The sequence below is a fragment of the Ursus americanus genome, chromosome 5, assembly GCF_024610735.1.
Source record: "Ursus americanus isolate L20-20 chromosome 5, mUrsAme1.1.p, whole genome shotgun sequence".
Lineage (NCBI taxonomy): Eukaryota > Metazoa > Chordata > Mammalia > Carnivora > Ursidae > Ursus > Ursus americanus.
This window is the reverse complement of record NC_142131.1, coordinates 34,310,979-34,333,079: the sequence shown is the minus strand read 5'-3', so window position 1 is coordinate 34,333,079 and position 22,101 is coordinate 34,310,979. Positions and strand designations below refer to the sequence as shown.

At 42.0% G+C, this 22,101-nt stretch overlaps 1 protein-coding gene across 3 annotated transcripts in view; it reads left to right on the top strand.

Moving 5' to 3' along the window:
* Nucleotides 1-22,101, top strand: part of MCCC2 (methylcrotonyl-CoA carboxylase subunit 2) — a 61,765-nt gene that overhangs the window by 2,829 nt on the left and 36,835 nt on the right. For 2 of the 3 annotated variants that reach the window (XM_045809785.2, XM_087862090.1), the window contains exons 2-6: nucleotides 5,266-5,332; nucleotides 8,442-8,526; nucleotides 11,040-11,141; nucleotides 16,790-16,917; nucleotides 18,397-18,509. In XM_045809785.2, the coding sequence (XP_045665741.1) occupies nucleotides 5,266-5,332; nucleotides 8,442-8,526; nucleotides 11,040-11,141; nucleotides 16,790-16,917; nucleotides 18,397-18,509 (495 nt within the window). Of the gene's footprint in view, nucleotides 1-288; nucleotides 394-5,265; nucleotides 5,333-8,441; nucleotides 8,527-11,039; nucleotides 11,142-16,789; nucleotides 16,918-18,396; nucleotides 18,510-22,101 lie in introns of all 3 variants that reach the window. The other variant, XM_087862088.1, reaches the window with a different exon arrangement.

Genomic DNA, 22,101 nt, shown 5'->3' with positions numbered 1-22,101 from the left:
AGATTCATGGAGTGTAGGTGGGGAACTATAATCTGACATTGAATCTTGGCAAGGGTGGGAGGGACAGAAGAATTTTGAACAAGTAGTACTGTCTGCCTCATGCGCTCGAGGTGGCTGCTTAAGCTCCACCTATTATGTATGAGTTCAGGTAAAGGAGGAGGAAGGGTGAGAAGGCAAAAGGACACCCTCACCTGCTTGTTCTCTTTTTAAGAAGCCTTTCTAGAAGTCATGCCGAACAACTTCTGCCGAGATTTCATTGGTTAGAATTAAGTCGCATGGCCATGTTAGTTTTTCAGCAGGGGCGTATTGTCACCTTGAGTAAAAGTGGGATTTCGTCATCAAGAAAGAGGGGAAGACTGGATCTGGATAAGCAGCTCTCCGTGTCTGCCACAGGTAATAAACAGTATGGAGAGAGTGGGCGTGTTCTTATGTTGGATGTTAAGAGATTTCACTTAGGTGTACCCTTGTCTTCTGGGACCTCTGGCTACAAGAGGTAAACTTTAATGCAAACAATCCACGAGAGGGGAATAAAAAATAAAGCCATGCCTTGGTTGGGAGATGGCACATAGGAGCCCTTGTCACAGTCTGGTTTCTCTCTGCATAGTTTTCTTAGTGGTTAGGAATATGTACTTTCTGGGGCACCTGCGTGGCTCAGTCGTTAAGCTGTCTGCCTTCGGCTCAGGGCGTGATTCCGGGGTCCTGGGATTGAGCCCCACATCAGGCTCCTCCGCTGGGAGCCTGCTTCTTCCTCTTCCACTCCCCCTGCTTGTGTTCCCTCTCTCGCTGGCTGTCTCTCTCTCTGTCAAATAAATAAATCAAAATCTTAAAAAAAAAAAAAGGAATATGTACTTTCTGCTGTCACTGCATATGGCCATGTGCTTCAGAAAGCCTTGGCAATTAGTGACAGTTCCCTTCATTTCTTAACTGGTAGGCTGGCTTAGCTCGGGTAAAGATCTCTCTTATAACTAGCTTTAGTTTTGATAGACTTTGTTCTATTTTTCTTTAAAAGATTTTTATTTTATTTATTTGTCAGAGAGAGAGAGAGCACAAGGAAGGGGAGCAGCAGGCAGAGGGAGAAGCAGGTTCCCAGCTGAGCAAGGAGCCTGATATGGGGCTCAATCCCAGGACCCTGGGATCATGACCTGAGCCAAAGGCAGATGCTTAACCAACTGAGCCACACAGGCGTCCCAGATTGACTTTGTTCTAAATTGGGTGATGTCAGAGGCTGTACTGATTGTATCTTGGGTCTGAGTACACTTGAGTAGAGAGTTATTGTTTTCTCTGTGCACGTGGGAACTATTTTTCATCACTTCTGAACTTTGGTGCCTGTGTTTTGCAAAGTTGACAGGAGACTGGGATGTACAGTGCAGGTGGAGGGAGGTCAGCTAATTCTTGATAAGCTGGGGGGGGGAAGAAACTAAAGGTACAGCAGAATCCCATCAGCCTGTCGATCTGCAAGGGAATGAGAACTTGTTAAAGGACACTGGGAGGATATACTTAGCATTCTGGGGAAAAAAATCTATGGGAAAACAGAACATATCAGGACAAAAAAAAAGGTGGGGGAACTTTCATTTCAGGAAGGACTTAAGAAACGTCAGCCAATTGTGGGTATACAGACCTTCCCTAGAGTCTATTCAAACAAGCGGAAGCTGAGTCCTCGCTAAGCAGGGAGCCCGATGTGGGACTCGATCCCAGGACCCTGAGATCATGACCTGAGCTGAAGGCAGATGCTTAACCGACTGAGCCACCCAGGCGCCCCAGCTTTCTTCCATTAACAACAGTGACAAACCTCATTTAAGGCGAGCTGAAAATGTTAGTGAAACCCCTTCCTCTTCACTTTGCATCCTGTAACCTGTCTATTCGTCCTAGTACTATTGAACTAAGCAGTACTGAGCAGAAGATAGTACGTCATCATGAGTGGATACACTTGCTTGACAATTAGCCCCATATAATGTCACTGGAAAAAACCTTTTTTCCTTCATCTTATCAATTTTAAACTAACAAAATAGGATTATTCCTAGGTAAAAGCGTTAATCTTTCACATTACCTTGCTGCGATAATAAGTATTCAGATTTTTTCCCCTTTGGCATTAAATTCCTTTTATTCATTCATTCCTTCATTCATTTATTTATGTTAAAGAGAGAGTGAATGAAAGGGGGGTGGGGGGAAGAGGGAGAGGGAGAGAATCTTTTTTTAAAATTTATATTTTTAAAATTTAAAATCAGTTAATTAACATATAGTATATTATTAGTTTCAGAGGTAGAGTTTAGTGATTCATCAGTTGCGTATAACACCCAGTGCTCATTACATCAAGTGCCCTCCTTAATGCCCATCACCCAGTTACCCCACCCCCCACCCACCTCCCCTCCAGCAACCCTCACGTTGTTCCCTATAGTTAAGAGTCTCTTATGGTTTGCCTCCCTCTCTGATTTTGTGTTATTTTATTTTTCCCTCCCTTCCCCTATGTTCATCTGTTTTGTTTCTTAAATGGAGAGAGAGAATCTTAAGCAGGCTCCATGCCCAGTATGCCCAAAGCGGGGCTTAATCTGATGGCCCTGAGATCATGACCTGAGCACAAATCGAGTTGGACGCTTAACCGACTGAGCCACACAGGCACCCCATTAAATTCCTTTATTTGAACTTGGAGTCACATGTTGAAGAATATATGTGGCCTCTCTTTTCCTACAGTGTATTTTTCAGATTATTTTTTAATCCGACTACTAGAAAGTGAAGAGATAGAAGGGTTAACAGTTTGGATGAGGTTCCTTTCCAGAAATGCCTTAAACTCAAAATGAGCAAGTCTTTTGTTAAAAACCACAGAATCAATCAGTCCGTGAATTAGAGAAACTGCTGAGCTGAGAGGGGCAGAGAGGGGAAGTGGAACTCCACACAGTGGAGCATTTGGGAAGGCTGCGTACCTTGATGACGGTGCTTCACCATCCGTGGAGTAAGATCAGGGTTTCTGAGGTGTGCCTGGCTGGCTCAGTCTTACAGCACGCGACTCTTGATCTCGGGGGTCATGAGTTAGAGCCCCATGTTGGGCCTAGAGCTTACTTGGGGAAAAAAAAAAGGTCTGTGAAACACTAGGCCACCTGTGAGGTGGATTTTTAACCTTAGAATGAAGGTAGAAGTTAACAAGATAGACTTGAAATGGGGAACAAGCAAAAAATAATAACTTCGCTTGTGCAGTGAAATAATCTGCTTTCCTTTCCACTTAGCAGCACAGCAATCAGATCTTTCCTTCACCCTCTGCGTTGAGCGGCAGGTAGACGGAGCCCAGCGCCTGAGGCCAGAGTAGTGCCCATCTCTGAGCCCCAGGGTGGCCGCTGCAGCCCCAGGTCAGGTGAGAGAGCCGCCCAGAGAGGATGGCCTTTGGCTACAGATAGGAGTTGGCCCCCAGCTCCGTCTCCCGGAGCTCTTCTCTGCCTCCCGGTTTTGTTTATACAAGGAGGCCTTTCCCTTACAAACTCCCTCTGCTGGGTCTCTCACGGATGACAGAGGAGTTCAGGACACAGCCCTTGCTTCCTGGGACTCGTTCTCAGCCCAGGAGGCTCTCAGTACCCACGTAGCGCCCTTTGCGCTTGCGATGGTAGTAGGTTTTGAAAGGCTGCTGGAGTCTCTTCATCTGCTTCAAGCGCATTATACACGTTGCTCTAGCGCCACCTCTTGGTGACGGGCTGAACGGACGTGCTCTGGTGCAGAGCTTCGTTTCTGTCTGAGGCAGTTCGTCCAGGTAGGAATTCATCAAGGTAGGAGTTCCTGAATTTGCTAAATTTGAGTAAGAAGGATCTGTAACCTGGGCTTAATAGAAGCGCAAAGTTCTTGGCTTTCACTGCCTCATGCTATTAATATGAACGAACACCATGGTAATCCGAAAAAGTTCAGGTGATAAAATAAATCTGCCTATTACCCAAACCCCCCTTTTTGGTAGGTTTCCAATTTGCTTTGAGTGGAGCTCAGAAATGGAGACTATGGGCCAGCACTTCTCTGTTTTTGTTTGGACATTTGAATCCTTGGGGAACTTTCAAAGTGGTTAGTGCCCAGGCCATATACCTGCAACCAATGACGTCAGAATCTCTGAGGTTTATTTTTATTTTTATTTTTATTTTTCAAAGCTTCTCAGTGATTCCAGTGTCCAGCCAAGGGTGGGAAACAATGTTCTAGGCTGATACTGGAGTTTGTTCCTGGCAGATTGTTTGCCCTCGGACAGGGCTTGGTGGGCCTCGAAGGGAAGTTGTCACAGGGCTAGTGGACAGTGATAGTTCAGCGGTTGGGACCTCCTTACTCCAGGGCAAAGGTTCATTCCCTAACAATATGCTGCTTTTCTCTTTTTTGTTTTCTGGACTTTGCAGAGCAAGAGAATGTAGCAGAAGACTTCCTTGGGAGCTCTTAGAGCTGTAGAAAATAAGAAATTAGAGTTCTACTATAAAGACTGTAAATTCATCTAATTTTGAACAGCTGGAAAGCTGCATAGTATTGTGTCATAGAAAAGGAATTAAATCAGAGATGTTAAACACATTGTGGGGAAAATGTGTTAGTGGGTTCAACTCTGAATTTTCAAAAATAACTCACTGCTTATTTGTCTAAAGTAAAGAGCTGATCAGACAAAATTGACAGAATGAGGAAATGGTAGGCCCTCTACCATTTTTCCACCTCTCACAGTTTACGTTTTCCTGCATATTACTCTACAGAATTTCTAAAGATGTGCAAACATAGAGTTTTCTTCCTTGTAAAACAAAATAGGACCTATTGTTTTCCCTGGGCTCTGCTTTTAAGTGTAAGTTGTCAGTAAGCAAGCATTTCTGCATTGGTTAGCAACTCCTTAGGGCAGGGATTGATGGGACACGATGGCATTCTAACTCTCAAAGGGCTTATATTCCTTAAAATTGGGAAGCAAATAGAAATCAGTGAAGTTCAGTTGACACTTACAGAAGAAAGATGCTAAAATGAGTAGGAGTGACCAGAAATGGGGTTAGAGAGGAGAGGGAACATGATCTATGCTTTAAAGAGGGTAAGCTTTGGATTCGTGGACCAGAGAGGGAAGGCGGGAAGAGGAGCTTGGGCAAAGATGGACAGGCAGGAATTCGTCTTTTCCATCTGAGGGAGTGACACAACACGGAGGCCACATGGGTGGGGGGTGGCCCCGCATGAGGCCACATGGGGTTGGCACGTGATGTTCTCATCAACCCTTACTTTGGCTAAAAAAAAAAAAAGATAATTGCCTTCTAATATTACTCTCCTTTTCTTTCTTTGTTTCTGTTTTAGGAAAACTATGAACAGATGAAAGCACTAGTAAATCAACTCCGTGAACGAGCGCAGAAAATAAGATTAGGTGAACACTCATTTATTCTTCATTTTATGCTGTTAATGAAGATATCCTTGATAGTTGTTGGTTCTGGGAAAAACCAGTAGCAGCAAGCTTTGACTCTTCAAGACTGTGTATTTGTTGGTATGCTGACATGCCATTGTCGGTGTTTTTCCCTCTTACTCGGCCGGTTTTTCTGCTCCTATAGCACTGCCACTATCTGGGCAACAGTACAATTTCAGATTTTCATCAACTTCTTTTAGCCACAGCATCCACTGAAATTGTCATCATTTTCTGTTTTTGAGTTGTGGACATAATAGACATCCTTTTGCTTAGAAGAAATTGCATCATATGGGGAATGTGAAATATTAATATATAAACAAATACCACATTGATTTTTACTGTGCCACGATTGGTCAGTGTGACAGTTTACTTTAGAAAGTTAGGTGACTTGAAACTGAAAGCCATTTCTAAGATAAGATTCTTTTTTTTTTTTAAGATTTTATTTATTTTTGTGGGAGAGAAAGTGAGAGAGCACAAGCTGGGGAGAGGGGTAGAGGGAGAAGCAGACTCCCCGCTGAACAGGGAGTCCGATGCAGGGCTCCATCCCAGCACCCTGGGATCCTGACCTGAGCTGAAGGCAGACGCTTAACTGACTGAGCCACCAGGCGTCCCTGAAGACATTTTAAAATGGAAGTTACCTCCATGCAGGTAGTTCTAACAGTGCGTGTAGCACACTTGAAGTGACATTTGTGCTGTGCAGGCAGAGGCAGACAGGTGTGTCGTGATGTCCCCTGATGACAGCGATTCAAAGACCCTGTAAACTGTAAAATGCTTCCTGATTTCAGGGATGTTAAAATGTGAACAAAATGTGTGTGTTAGAGTTGGTGCAGTATGGTATATGAGACTGAAGGAACAGGCTGTTTGTCTCGGCATTTGTGGGAATGGAGGCAGCACAGAGTCTTCAAGAATAATCTTTGGAAAACTAATGTGCTGTGTCACATTGTTTCTGTAGCTGCCCACATATCCTAGGCTAGTTTATTCATTTTTTTTTTATAAAGATTTTATTTATTTGTCAGAGAAAGCGAGAGCAAAAGGGCACAAGCAGGGGGAGGGGCAGGCTCCTTGCTCAGCAGGGAGCCAGATATGGGCCTCGATCCGAGGACCCTGGGATCATGACCTGAGCCGAAGGCAGACGCTTAATGCCCTGAGCCACCCGGATGTCCTGTCACAGGGTAGTTTAAATGCCTGAGGAGCTTAATTCTGTGATCTGGGAATCCGCATCAAGGATATCCCTCTTTCTGGTTTTTCCTAACAAAACCGGAATTCAGTAGCTGTTCCAAATTGCAAATTCAAACTCTAGGCAGAATTAAGAAAGAGTGATTTTGTCTTAAGTCCTTGCGAAAGAATATGTGTATATCTTACCACCTCTGTGTCATTCCACCCTCTCTGGCCCCCCTTCCCTGCTAGCCTCTTCATAGGCACTTATGTCACTGGACTCTCTAAAGACCCTCACCAAGGCCTTAGGCTCATTTTCTTTTTAATATTTATTTTTAAACAATATTATTAAGGTATAGTTGACGTACAATAAACTGCATTATTTAAAATGTACAATTTGAGTTTTGACATTTGTATATACCTGTGAAATAATCACCACAATAAAGATAATGAATGTGCCTCTCTCAGAAATTTCCTCTGCCCCTCGGTAACCTGTCTTTCGCCTCTTCTCCTATACCTTCACCTCCCACACCCAAACCCACCTCAGTAGAGAAGCTCAGTTCCTCTGAGTGGTTGGGAGGAAGACAACAGTGATTTGATCTAATTAAACTATTTTGGAACTAAATCTTTGCCTCCCAGAATTATTTTCATTTTAAAAGAAGGTTAGATGTGTGATAAAATTTTCTTGGTAAGCTTAAGGCAGATGTAATCTTAGAAATATGCCATCTGGGGGCTCCTGGGTGGCACAGTGGTTAAGCGTCTGCCTTCGGCTCAGGGCGTGATCCTGGTGTTAGGGGATCGAGCCCCATATCAGGCTCTTCTATGAGCCTGCTTCTTCCTCTCCCACCCCCCCTGTTTGTGTTCCCTCTCTCGCTGGCTGTTTCTCTCTCTGTCAAATAAATAAATAAAATCTTTAAAAAAAAGAAAAGAAATATGCCATCTGTCTCTTCAGGAAAAAAAAAAAATCCCCTTGGATAAGAGTCAAGAGACCTGGTTTGAAAAATAAGATAATACTTGAAAGCTTGTTTGAAATAGACAAGAACTTGTTTTCTCACCTAAAAAAACCCCCAAGGATATAGCTTTCTTCAATAGCTGAACCCTTCATTAGCCCGAGAGCATATTAAGATGAAATTCGTGGGCAGCGGTGAAACTAAGCATATTAAGGTACGGTAGGATCCTTCTGTTTCGGATCTGATACCTCGGCTTGCTGAGAGTGGGTTAGCGGTCCTCCTGAGACACCGAGCCCGGCAGCCGTCAGTGTGGGTGAGGTTTGGTGTGCCGGGCACCTCAGGCAGCCTCTTCTGGTGACCTCGTGCCCTCTTCAACTACTGTGATTTTCTTCGTCTAGAACACCATCAGGAAACACCGAAGACAATCTCTGAGTGAAGATGCTAGCAAAATTGGACTTTTTAATTGATACATTAGGTGTGCAACTCTCTCCCATTTGGAGATAGTGTAAAAAGTGAGGTGTCACTTACCTTTAGGTAAGTCTTGCTGTGCTCGTCATGGAGGTCATTTCTAAAATAGTGCTTTTTATCTGGTACAAATGAAGGTAGGAGTTTTTCAAATCACCCATAGTATGTAGCAGAGTGCTAGGTATTTGTGGTGGCGGTGAGGCAGTATTTACAGTGTATGAGTTGCAGAGAAGATACTATATTATTTAAGTAATTATCAGTGAATTCAGAAAATGTGTGATACGCTATGAAATCAGCGATCGATTTTTTAAAAATTCTAGTTTATTTACTTCAGAAAATAAAGCTTGTAAGTTGAGTGAGTGAGCTGAAAATTAGCTGTTTCTTAGAAGATACATTGAACTTTTAAAAGCTTTGTATTTTGGACTGTTTTATGTTTTTCTAGCCTTAAATTAATTGGAGACCTTACATGATGTCAGTCTAATCTAATCATGTTTTTATCTTAGGAGGCAATGAGAAAGCCCGAGAACTCCACAAATCAAGAGGAAAACTTTTAGCCAGAGAAAGAGTGGACAATCTTATAGACCCAGGGTTTGTATAGCCCAAGTGCTAACTCTGTGTTCTCTAGTCTGTGGTACTTTCTTTGACAGTTTTATAAATAAATGATTTTAAATTCTGGTTCTTACCTTAAGATTCAACAACAATTTTTTTTTTTACATATACAAATTTTATTATATACAAAGAACAAAGTTTCATCGGGTAAGCAAAAGGATATAAATTATAGTCATAATTAATAGTTTCAAAAAGCCCTTAAATCACTGGGACCTTCCGCACACCATGTAGGCCACATAGCCATTATTCAGAGCTCTTTGTAGTTCTCCCATAAGAGTAATCTATATTCTAGAGAAGCTGGCTTTTTATGAACTCTATGGAGGCAAATATGTCAGGCCTCATAAAGGAATGCTTTTACCTCTAGGGGGAAACCCTAAAAATATTGAAGGAAGGACTACTTCTAGGGTTATGTTTATTGTTGACAGTAATTTTAGAACCACAGAAAGTGTTAAAGACTTCTAGGTAAAATGCATGCCATCTCATAAAAGAATGGGTACCATTTTGTAGCTCTATAAATGGTTTTGGTCACAAATGAAAGTGAGCTGAGAATGCAGAATAGAAAAGTTGAGGGAAGGAGGCAAGCAGATAGAGACATAATTCAATCATAGCAAGAAAAGTACAGAGATGGTTCTTTCTAAGACTGAGTTGGCAGTATTTACCGGTATAAGTTAAAACCTAGAAGAACATTGCAACTTCTGTATATTCAACAACAAATCTTAATTGAGAGGCACCTAAGTGTCGGGCACTGTTCTAGGTGATAGTGATACATCAGTGAACAAAACAAAGATCTTTGCCCAACCAGAGTTTACACTGTAGCAGGAGGAGATGGAAAATAAATGATTAATGTGGTAAGTTATATAGTATATTAGAAGGTGATAAATGTTATGGGAAAAAAAGGAAATAGACCAGCGTAAGGGAGAAGATGAGGGTCAAGTTGTAGTTTTAAATAAGGTGGTTACGGTAGGCCTCATTGAGAAGTTGATATCTTAGCAAAGATTTAAAGGAGTGAAGAGAGAGAGCCCTGAAAATACTGGTGAAAGAGGGTTACAGACAGAAGGAATGGCCAGTGCAAAGGGCCTGAGGTGGGAATGTGCATTATGTGTTGATATGCCCAAGAACCCCAGATGCCAGTGTGTTAAGGGTAAGAAAGCATGAAGGGGAGAGTAGTAGAGATGGGGTTCAATTCTATTAGACCTTGTAGATCATTGTAAAAATTTTGGCTTTTATCTGGGAGAACTGAGGAGACTTTGTAGGGTTTTGAACAGGAGACCTATGATCTATCTGACTTACATTTGAAAAGAGTCATTCTAGCTGCTGTTTTGTGAGTAGACTGTGGGCAGCAAGGGTAGAAGCACCAAGAGGAGTTAGAGGGATGTGGCAGTGATTCAAGGGAGATATGGTGGTGACTTGGACTAGGGTAGAAGTAGTGGAGGTGATGAGAATGTTGGGTTCTAGGCATGTTGTCAAGACAGAGCTAACCCAATGGGATTTCCTGAAGGATTGGAGTGGGAGGCGAGGAGTGCAGGTGGAGAGAAGGGAACGAGGACTCCAAAAATATTTCTTATGACGTGCACCCGTACCCCCAATGTGGAGACAAACACTGTTAACACCAAGTGTATATCCTTCTAGAATGTTCTTGTGCATGTGTATATTAGACACATTTAAAAAAATATTTATATATTTAGTTGAGAGAGAAAGCATGAGCAGGGGAAGGGGCAGAGGCAGAGGGAGAGAGAGGAGAAGCAGATTCCCTGCTGAGCAGGGAGTCTGCCTAGGGGCTTGATCTCATGACCTTGAGGTCATGACCTGTGCCGAAACCAAGAGTTGGATGCTTAACCAACTGAGCCACCAGGTGCATGCCCCTTAGACACTTTTTTTTTTTTTTACAAGAGAAATGGAATCATACAAATGTGGTGTTTTATACTATCCTTCCCCCCCCCCCATTTACTGAATTCTGAACATTTAAGTAAGTGAAAGTTAGAGTAATAAATACAATGGTGAAGAGCCTGGTCCCTGGGATTAGATAGCTTATTAAAACCCAGCTCTGCCACTTACTAGTTGTGTGACCTTAGACAAGTGACTTAATTTCTGTGTTGTAGTTTCCTCAGCAGTCAGTGGGGATCATGATAGGATCCATCTCAGGAGGTGGTTCTGAGGAACAAGTGAGTTACGTTTCTGGAGCTCCTAAGAGAGCCTGGTGCAGGGTGGGGGCTTACATTAGTGTTGGATGCTAGTCTCTTTCTCGTCTAGTAAGCATGTTTGTACCACATCTCTTAAAATAGGTACCTGGTGTTCTGTTGTATGGTTATAATGTGTAATTCCTCAAAGTATCATCCACCCTAGATTTTGGTTAAATATTTTTTTTAGTGGATTTTATATATACAGCATGCATACTTGAAACATTGGCTCATTAATCTTTTCCATGTTTAACTCTTTAAATATGCTTTTTTTTTAATGACTTTAATTCAAGTGATACCCTTTCTTCCCTTCAGGTCTCCATTTCTGGAATTATCTCAGTTTGCAGGTTACCAGTTATATGGGAATGAGGAGGTCCCCGCTGGTGGCATTATTACCGGCATCGGGAGAGTATCAGGGTGAGTATTCTACTTACACTCAATAATGTGGGTCAGGAAGAAGACTGACAGGCACCGGCCACCACTCACAGCTTTGCAGATGAACATGCAAGTTTTATGCTGTTTGTATTATTTAGGACTGAGGCTTCCTACCCCAACATATATCAGATTTATCTGTGGAGCTTTAGAGACAAAGATGGAAGAGGGGAGAAAAAAAACCACAGCACGAATCCTGGGGCTTGAATCCAAACCTTCCTGCTTAATCAGACTGTGCAGGTGTGGGCTTGGCTTATATCATTTTCCAAGGCTCCGGAGTTGGTCTCTTGCACATCTAGGGTGAAAACCAGTGGCTTAGAGGAGTGTTCTCCACGTGTGCTCCCCAGGTAGCCTAAGCATCACCTGAGAACTTGTTAGAAACCTAGATGACTAGGTCTTCCTTCAAAGCAACCAAATCGGGGCACGTGGGTGGCACAGTTGGTTAAGCGCCCTACTCTTGATCTCAGTTCAGGTCTTGATCTCAGGATCTTGAGTTCAAGCCCCACATTGAGCTCCATGCTGGGCATGGAGCCTACTTAAAAAAAAAAAAAAAGTGACTAAATCAAATTTTGAGGGCGGGGCCCAGAAATCAGTATATTTTAATAAGCCCTTCCAGCTTCTCGAATGGTAACATTTGAGAACCACTCTAGACTTAGGAAATCTTAGATAGGTAGAAGGTGAATTTACTTGTGTATATTATGTATGACCTCAACGTTCACCGTCTCAGGTTAGCACGCCAGGCAGTGTGGTAAACACTTCTCACGGCTTGGTTGTTTAATCATCACCACAGCTCTGCGAGAATGGGTATTATTGTCTTCCTCATCACCGTTAGGCGGGTAAGGAAGCCTGCTTAGCAAGGTAAATAACTTGCCCAAGATTAAGCCATTGGCAAAGCTCAGCTTGGACCTCAGGTGGTTGGACTCAGCCTGATGCAATCGTGTTTGACTCATGCTGGTTTATGGTGTGCGCCTCCCACTTCTCCCCGTATTCGTGCCTTTGGGGGGGGTGCAACTATAGCCATTAACCATCGCTGCTTCTTCCTTCCTGTACTCTCAACACTCCTCCCCAACTCTTTGCCAGCTATGATTTGCTTAATATTCACCCAGTGTGAAGACATTTTTTTTCTTGGAGTCTTAGGGGATGCTTAAAAATAAACCTTAAAAAAAAAGGATAAACTTAATGCAGAGCTAAACTAAATTCATAATCACGAAATAACCTAATTAAGTAGGATAGTTACTGTTAACTATATGTCCAGTGATAACGATGGTCACCATGTTGGAGCATGCCCTTCCACCTTTCCTGTGCGTATACTAGTATTTTATTTGTATTTATGCTTTTGTATTTTTCGTTTTCATTTTCTTTCTTTGTGCCTTGTTCTCAGTTTATAAAGTTCTCAGCTTGGAAGGAAATTGAACTGCACGTAGGAATTGTATGGGTTCAAGCGTTGTCAGTCTCAATTAGAATCCTGGCTTCAGCATTTTAGAGCTGTTTGACCTTTAGCAAATTGCTTGACCACTCGGTACCTTGGTTTTTTTCATCAGGAAAATATGATTCATGATAAAATGGAATGATCCTAGTAGCTACCAGAGGGGATTGTCATGAAACAAGAGGAAGAAACAAGAAAAGGAAGAGAAACACCTCCATTCCTTAAGAGATACACACCACAGTTGATGCTCTTGCCACTGAGAGTAGACAGACAGTTGTGGGCGGCAGAGTTCAAGGTCTGTTCCGGCAGCATGGGATCGCTTCAGAGCCAAAGCCATTCGCGCGAAGTCATTAGAAACTTTTATATCTTTATTGCTCTTTTGTATATTTTTGAGTAGAGCTGGGTATATTGAGAGAGGCTCCGTGGTAAGTTCAGAATAGACCCCAAGAAATTTAATGAGAAAACTTGTTGTATGGAATTTATTTATAAACCAGCTTAGAATCAAGGACTCCTTGCCTGAAATAGTAACTGGCTGAAGAATAATTGAGCTGCAGTCCTTCTCTCTGACAAATTCACATTTTTTTTGCCATGTCCTATAAGGTAGGGTCCCTGCCTGCTTTCCTCACCGTACCTTTGTACTTAACACTTTTGCCGTCCCGGTCTTGCTGTTCTGTGAACGCACTAAACTCATTTTTGCTTCAAGGACTGTACTCAAGCCGTTTGCTCTGCATCAAGTGTTCTTCACCCGGGTCTTTGAATGGCTGGCTCCCTCTCGTCTTTCAGGTCCCCATTCATATTTCCCCCGTGCCGTGCTTAGAAGCATGCACTCAAGAGCCAGGCTGCCTAGACTCAAATGCTGGCTTTACCACTTGTTGCTTGGTGACCTTGGGCTAGTTACTTAACTTTACTGTGCCTGTGTCCCCATCTGTAAAATGGAACACCTCATATATCTAAAGCCTTAAAAGGACACCTAGTAGATAGTAAGTGCCATGTCAGTTTGGGCTGTTACTGTTATTTTTACCATCCCTTGACCGTTCTAGCTTAACATAGCACCATCACAATTACTTTTTTTTATTATGTATTTTACCTTATCATATTATGTTGTTCTATAGTAACTAATAATACCATAATAATTATATATTGTATTACTATAATACTGTGATTTATAAGATGGATATATTTGGTCATTCAGATGACCAAAATTTATTTCTCATACATATTTGGTCTTTGTCCACAGTTTCTGGCTCACAGCTCCCCAAACCCTTGGAAGTGTTGAGAGTGGTCGTGGTGTCTTTTGTTATTGTCAATGAAGGTGGCTTTTGGACTCCTCCCAAGGCCGGGGGCTGGTTATCCGGAGAACCGACCATGTGATTAGAGGGTTGGAACTTTTCTCTGGGGAGGGGAGAGGGGCTGGAGGTTGAATCAGCCAGTGGCCACTGAATTAGTCCTTCATGGCTGTGCAGTGAAGCCTACATAAAACCCAAGAGGGCTGGGTTCTTTTTGAGAGCTTCCTGGTTGGTGGACATGTGGGGACGTGGGCAGAGTGGTGCACTGAGAGAGGGCGTGGGGTTAGGCATGGGGTCCAAGACCATTCCTGAGCCACAGTGTGGATTCCAGGTAGAAAGGCCAGTGTACACCTTTGAAGATAGGCTTTGGGGGTCAGTCCTACCTGCGCCACATGGATTAGGTAAGAGGCATTTTCTGAAAGAAAGTTGAAGTCCATTGCCAAAATAATAGATTCTGGGTAGGCAGAACCAATAGATGTACAATGCCGTCTTTTTGTGGACTAATTTTATTCTTCATTCTGTAACATGTCTCTGACCTTTTAATGGGCAAGTGGCTCTGTCTCTTGTGGGAGGTCACATGTCCAGCAAGCACAGAGCCAGAATTTCACCATAGCTTGTCTGACTCCATGGCCCCTTTCCAGTATTGGAACTTCTTCAGCTTTTCTAGGGCAGCACCCCCAGGGCAGGGGAGGACGAATAGACTCTGGGGGTGTGAAATCATAGCCCCAGCAACCTGCCAGAAGCTGAAATTCCCTTTGAAGTCTAATTTGTTTACTAAAGTCATGAAGAATTGGCATTCCACTTTAAAATGCCAACTGTAATGTGGAAAAGTGCTTTCTAGCAATGAAATCGATGCTCTGAGACAAGCCCTTTTGTCTTGCGGTGAACACTGCTGGCCACATCCCTTCACGCGAGAAGCACGGTGCTACCTGAGGCTGCTGTTCCCAGGCCCTTCCCTACTTTATTTTCAGCAGGGCCTCAGTGACTTACTTTTCAGAATTATAAGGAATATAAAGTGAGATTTTAAAAAATAACATAAGTAGGGGTGCCTGGCTGGCTCAGTTGGTGGAGCGTATGACTCTTGATCTTGGGGTTGTAAGTTTGAGCCCCATGTTGGGTGTAGAGAGCACTTGAAAATAAAATCTTAACTAATAATAATAATATCATAAAGATAAGGAAGATTAAGTTTGGTAACGAGCACACTGTTGTTCACTCCAGTTTCAAGTCAGCCCCTGACCTTCAGGTTCCCTGAGAATGTCAAGCAGTTTCCCTCACAGGTGCTCTGCCTTCACCACCCTGCTCTTTGTGTGTTACTGGTGGGCATGGCACCCAACCAGCTGGTTTTGGTGAGAAAGGGTACCATTGATGATGCATTATAGTATATGTTTTCAATATACTATTTTATAGTTTGCATCTGTTGTTTCCTTAAACAAAATAGAAACTGTGTTTTAAATTTCTCTTAGTTTTATAGAAAAGCATGTGGTAGTAACATTGAAGAACTTTTGAAAATGTAAAAAGTAAATTCTCTTGGTAGGTCAGTTGTCACTTTTGCATATTACCTTCCTACAAGGAAACTTGGTGGTTTACTATGAGGGATTATCTCACCCTTGAGATTTGGATTTTTTTTTTTGTATTATTATTATTATTATTATTATCTTGCTAGGATCATTTCATTGAAAGAATCTTTATGAAATGTGGCTGAGGTTGTTAGTTTTTCACTGCTAATACAGGACTAATGACTATTTTTTAAAGATTATTTATTTGAGAGAGGGAGGGAGAGAGAGAGAGAGAGAGCGTGCACATGCACGTACGGACAAGCAGGGGGAGGGGTAAAGTGGGGGGAGAGAAGCAGACTCCCCGCTGAGCAGGGAAGCCTGCCACAGGCCTCGATCTGAGGACCCTGAGATTATGACCTGAGCCAAAGGTAGATACTTAACCACTGAGCCACCCAGGTGCCCCCAGGACTGACTCTTTTTTTTTTTTTTTTGACAAGTCTTTTTAGTTTTGTTTTAATAATTATTATTTTTTATTATTAACATATAATGTATTATTTATTTCAGGGGTACAGGTCTGTGATTCATCAATCTTTACACAACACGTAGCTCTCACCACAACACTTACCCTCCCCAGCCACCCCATCCCTCTCACCCCCTTCCACTCCAGCAACCCTCAGTTTGTTTCCTGAGATTGAGTCTCATATGGTTTGTCTCCCTCTCTTGTTTCCTCTTGTTTCATTTTTTCCTCTCTTGCCCTATGATCCTCTGCCTTGTTTCTCAAATTCCACATATCAGTGAGAGCATATGATAATTGTCTTTCTCCGATTGACTATTTCACTTAGCATAACACCCTCTAGTTCCATCCACGTCTTTGCAAATGGCAGGTTTTCATTTTTTGATGCTGTGTAATATTCCATCCATATGTACATTCCATTCCATATGTACACCACATTTTCTTTATCCATTCATCTGTCGATGGACATCTGGGCTCTTTCCATAGTTTGACTATTGTGGACATTGCTGCTATAAACTTTGGGGTGCAGGTGCCCCTTCAAATTACTACATTTGTATCTTTGGGGTAACTACCCAGTAGTGCAATTGCTGGGTCATACGGTATCTCTATTTTTTTGAGGAACCTCCGTGCGGTTTTCCAGAGTGGCTGCACCAGCTTGCATTCCCAAGGACTTTAATTAAGTATGAGTTTGTGAAGTTCATAGTAGTCATTTTATATTATATAAGTGAGTATGTGAACTGTGATTTATAGCTTGTTTTTGTATCATGAGATTGTCTGCTAATGACTAGTACTGGTGAAATGTACTAGAAGTTGAAGGATGCATTGGAGTGTCTTGTAATGAGACGTAATTGGCCTTTTAACTTTGAAGAAGTCTCACCTATTCTCTTTGTAATGAAATTTCTGCCTTTCAGAGTCGAATGCGTTATTGTTGCCAATGATGCCACCATCAAAGGAGGTACCTACTACCCAGTGACTGTGAAGAAACATTTACGGGCGCAAGAAATTGCAATGCAAAACAGACTCCCCTGCATCTATTTGGGCAAGTCACATGAGTCGTAAAATGAACTATTTTTAGCTGCTGAGATGCAATACTGTTTAGAGGGCTATATATGACATTATCAGCGGGTATTTTTTAAAACTGTTGGTTTTTCCTATAATTACAAAAGAAATGCATGTTCTTTGCTAAAAACCCTGGAAGAAAAAGTAAACAAGAACCACCTATAATAACATCACTGAGGAATAACCTCTGACAGTATTTTCATGTATGCCAGTTTTTTTTCTACATGTGTGTGGGTTTTTTCCGTCTATATATTTTCTTTCTGTCTTAACCTTAATGAGTTCAAACTATGAAAAAAATAATAGCTGATATTTATGGATCTCTTGAGTGGTAGGCACTTTGTTAAATGCTTGAATAATTTCAGCAAATGCAATTTAAAGAAATTTAATTTTTAATGAAAGGAAATTTACATTTGAAATTAATGTACGTTTAAATCTAAGGGTATTTCAAAAGGAACATAAAAGCAAGGTAGCTGCCTGCATATTAGCTTAGTTTGGTGAAATGCCAGCATGTTTATTGTTTAATTATGTGGGTGTTTGAACAGGTACTGACGTAGAGACTTTTTTTTCCTGCAAAAGTGAATTTACCTGGTTGACTCACAGTGTGAACTTTTTTTGCACATGTAGAAAACAGCATATGAGGCCCTACTGCTTACAGGTGCTGTGCCAAACACCGTAGGGGATGGAGTGAAGAGTACTCTGTTGTCCGTGTCTTGGGCAAGCTTGAACGAATTGGAGACAGGATGTTATGTATTAAAGAACAATGAAGGACTTAATGGATGTAGGCAAGAGTAGTAGGCATGGGACTAGCTAAATTTTCATAAAACTGCTATGTGCACTCACAGCGTGCTGAACTAAGTGCTTTACCTATCTTATTTCATGTCATCCCAGGAACAGCTCCCTGGGAGAGCTGCTGTTGTCCCCTTCATTTCACAGGTGACGAAAGCAAGTCATAGAACAGCTAGGAAACATGCCAGTAGTCACACAGCTCTGAAGTCATCAAGCTCTGTTCCAATTTCAGCAGACATTCTTAGCCCCCACTCCGCTCTGCGGTAAAAACAGTCCCCCGGCAGTCGGTGATGAATTATCACATGATTTCCATAGGTGATTTTGTATTGGTTTAAAAGAGGGAAAGACACTTTTTTTTTTTTTTTTTTTAAGCAGAACTGGTTAAGAATTTACGGTGTTTCTGGGGCTTTAGCTCGTCCTCAAAGGAGAGAATGTCTTAAACATTTCAAGTGGAATTTTGCACAGGGAGGAGATCCTAATGGATTTGAGGAAAATAGTGAATTTTTTGGCTCTGTTGGGGGACCGGAAAAAGGTGGTGTAGAATAGTTTAGACCCGTAGGGCCAGCTTTCTGTGAATGTGATTGAGAACTGCTGTTGTCACTGATACCAGTCTCTCCGCGTGCGGGCGTTTTGTTCGTTCAGATGTACTTACTTCTGTTATTGCCCTTGTCAGTTGATTCAGGAGGGGCAAACTTACCGCGACAAGCAGAAATATTTCCAGATCGGGATCACTTTGGCCGTATATTCTATAACCAGGCAATTATGTCTTCTCAAAATATCGCACAGGTAATTTCCTGCTAATGAAATGTACAGCTTTTTGCTCCAAATGCCGTTGCTAACTAGGTACTCTGAGATGACTTAAAACGGAACTTAATACAGAATGTAGGTTTTTCCCCACAGAAAGTACCTTATCTCCAGTCAGATTATTCTCTTAATTATGGGCATACTTTTATACTGTCATAAAGGCTGCTCACCAAAGAAAAAGAGTTTTTGAAAAGAAGGGGCACTGAGGACTATGCTTGAGGCCTCTGGTGTCTATATGAGGAGACAGGTGCAAGGAAGATTGTTGTAGCATCGACATAGCAAAGATAACAGATAGGCTAGGTGACCATTATTGGGAGACGAGTAATACAATTTTTAGCTGTTAAAATGAATGAACTAGAATTGCATGCATCAACATAACTAAATCTCAGCAAATAAGTTGAGTAAAAATGACAGTAGAATAAATGCAGAGTCACTTGCTTTGTTTGTAGATGTTAAATACGTCAAGCGATCTATTACTTATGTCTTAAACATGTACATGGGAATAATACACAACTTTAGAATGGTGGTTACCTTCGAGGTGGGAGGCAGGAGAAAGGGGTCAGGCGGGAGGCTTCACCTATATCTGAAATGTTTTATTTCTTTAAAAAAAATCTGAAGTGAATTTGGCCAAATGTCAAGATTTGTTAAGACTGGGTATTAGGTTAAAGGGTATTTATTTTATTATTCTGTAATCTTTTTTGGCATGTTTGAAATATTTCGTAATACTGATGCTTCTCCTTTGTTTATGTTTTCTTACTGGATTTCTTAAGTTTGTGGTGTTTTCAGTAATATTCTAGTGAATTAGCCTTCACTTGCAATTACTGTATCTCATCTTCATTTTCTATCGATTATCTATTGTATATCTTATTGTTATGTAGTGACTTTGCCCATCTATGCTTTATTTATCAAAATAGAAACTTCAGCTTTGCTCACTGTTGCACAGAGGGTCCTTCTGTTACCTAGTATGAAATTCTTACTGTGATCTTTTGTTTTATAGAGGAAACCAGCCCATTTAATCTAGTATTATAATTTGTATGGTTGTACTAACCTTGCATTAGTCTCCTACAGCTGCTGTAACAAATTACCACAACCTGGGGGCTAAAAAATCACAGAAATGTGTTCTCTCAAGTTCTGGAGGCTGGAGGTCTGGAATTGAGGGGGTGCCTGTGCCGGGATCTCTCGGATGGCTTTAAGAAAGACTCTGTTCCTGCCTCAGCCAGCTTCTCGTGGCTCCACGTGCTCCTTCGGCTTGTGGCTCTATGGCTCTGGTCTCTGCCTTGTCTGCCTTCTCCCCTGTGTGTCTGTGTCTTCTCTCTCTCACATGGACACTTGTCATTGGACTTTGGGCCCACCCCTATAAGCCAGAATGATCTTATCTCAAGATCCTTACCGTCATTACATCTGCAGACTCTTTTTCCAAATAAGGTCATAATCAAAGGTTCTAGGGATTCAGGTGTGGACATATTTTTGGGGGGCCATCATTCAACCCACTATAGACCTGTCACCTACTGTATGTGACCCACTGTAAAACCAAGCACTGTGTTGGTAAATATAACCAGATAGGGTCTCTGCTCCCATGGAACCTAAAGCTTAATGTGCTTTAAAAAACAGGTCTTTTTAAAATTAAAAGTGTCCATATATTTTCAAATAAGCAGTACCTGCCTGTGATAAAAAAAAAATCTAAAATGTCCGAAGGGCATTTGAATGCTTTCCCCTTTCCTGTTTAATTTTTGTTTCTTAAAAGTTTTACCATCAGTATTTCTTTAACTTAGCCACTTCTCTTAGCATATCTTTTTTCTATTTCACTGCAGTAGGAAGTTTAGGGGAAAGGTTTACCTTGCTCTATTCTTATGAACCTCTTGGAATTAGAGAAAAATTTCTAACTGCAGTTGTGTGCTAGTCTCTCCATAGCGCCTATTCTGGTCTTTTCCCCAGTAAGTGAACTCTAAACCCCACGTCTGCACTGAAGCTGTTGCTTCATACTGCACTGAAGAAATCAGGCTTGGGTGAGCCCTGTTGTACTAAAAACACTGCGACTTCACTTTCTTTTATCCCAGAAGCAACTGTCTCTCTTCTTCTCCAAAGCTAGACTTGTCTTTGTGCCTCATCATCTATCCCTTTCTCTCCCTCACTTTAATATTTTCTCATCCACTTTTTTTTTTTCCTCACAGCCAATAACAATGTTGACTTCTGTTTTTAAAGGAAAAAGAAAATGCACCAAAAGCAATGGCAAAAGAAAAGGACCTTTTCTAGCTTCTCCTGTTCCCCGAAGCTTCTCTCCTTCTCTGGATCAGCAAACTCCTTAAGAACTGTCCCGGGACCTCCTTTCCTGACTGCTCACTCTCCATTAACCCACTCCCCTCGGAGGTCGCGTTAGCCTCCTATAGACTAGATTCTCACTCCGTACAACCTCTTGGTCTTGTCATCTGTTCCCTTCCCTGAAATCCTCCTTAGGCTTCGTGCCTCTGGCTTTTCCTTGTTCCCCCACTCCCTCCATGTTATCCTCCCAACCACACCCAGGAACTTGTCCTTAATGGTTTCGTAAACACTCATGACGTACCTTTCATCTCCGTGATCTTTCCCGACCTCCCTCTGCACCTCAGCTTACCCTTGGGTGTTCCGCTGTCTGCGTGGATTTCCTGGTAGTACTAGGCTCAAACTAGACTTTGAGCACGGTTGCTTTCTTATTGACTGAGTCCTTCACCCATATCCCTGTTTGCTGTTGATGGTACTTCCTTCTTGGTCTTTTCCCTAGGATTGAAACTGTGATGTCATCCTGACTCTTCTCTGCTTTTTCCCCTACCTAATTATTTCAGGTTTAAAATATCTATTTTATATCTATTTTATCTATATATATATCTTCCTCGTTTTTGTATCCCCAGGAGCTCCTCTGGTGCTGGACAGATAATCAACATATAATACACCTTTGACAAATGAAGTCCTATTGATTTTTACCTTCGGATTGGTCCTCTCCACTCCATTTCTACTGCCGTGACCACGGGTAGTTTGGGCGTTGTTACCAGTTACACTGTGGCGCTAGCTTCGCCCGCCTTGTGTCCCTGACTACCCAACCTTTCCTTTTCTGTCCACTGTACATGTTACTACAGGGTTATTCTTCATCTGGTTGCCTGGCTCTAAACCGTAATTTCTACAAAACAAACTTCAGACTTATTAGCCTGGTCCTTAAGACCCCTTGTGATCTGGTTCCAATCTTACATTCTCGCCTTATTGCTCACTGTAAAGTGCTGTCAATCTGACCCACTCACTGTTCTTCATGTGCCCCATGGCCTTTTATGACTGTCTGCTCAGGTCCATGCTGGGCCCTCTCTTCCCTGTCCCTTGCAGTCTGCGTCTCCAGCTCAGTTTCCAAGTGCATCTCAGATGCCGTCTTTCCTAGGTAGGCTTCCCAGAATCCCTTCCTGGAAGGAAACGCCCATAATTTTTGAGCTATACCTTACTAATGGTGTTTATTCCTTTTACCTAGATATATCCTAATTTCCCTCAGTAGACTCTAAGCCACTCGAGATGAGAGACAACATCAGGTTAATGTTTATATTCCCATACATTTGCCTGA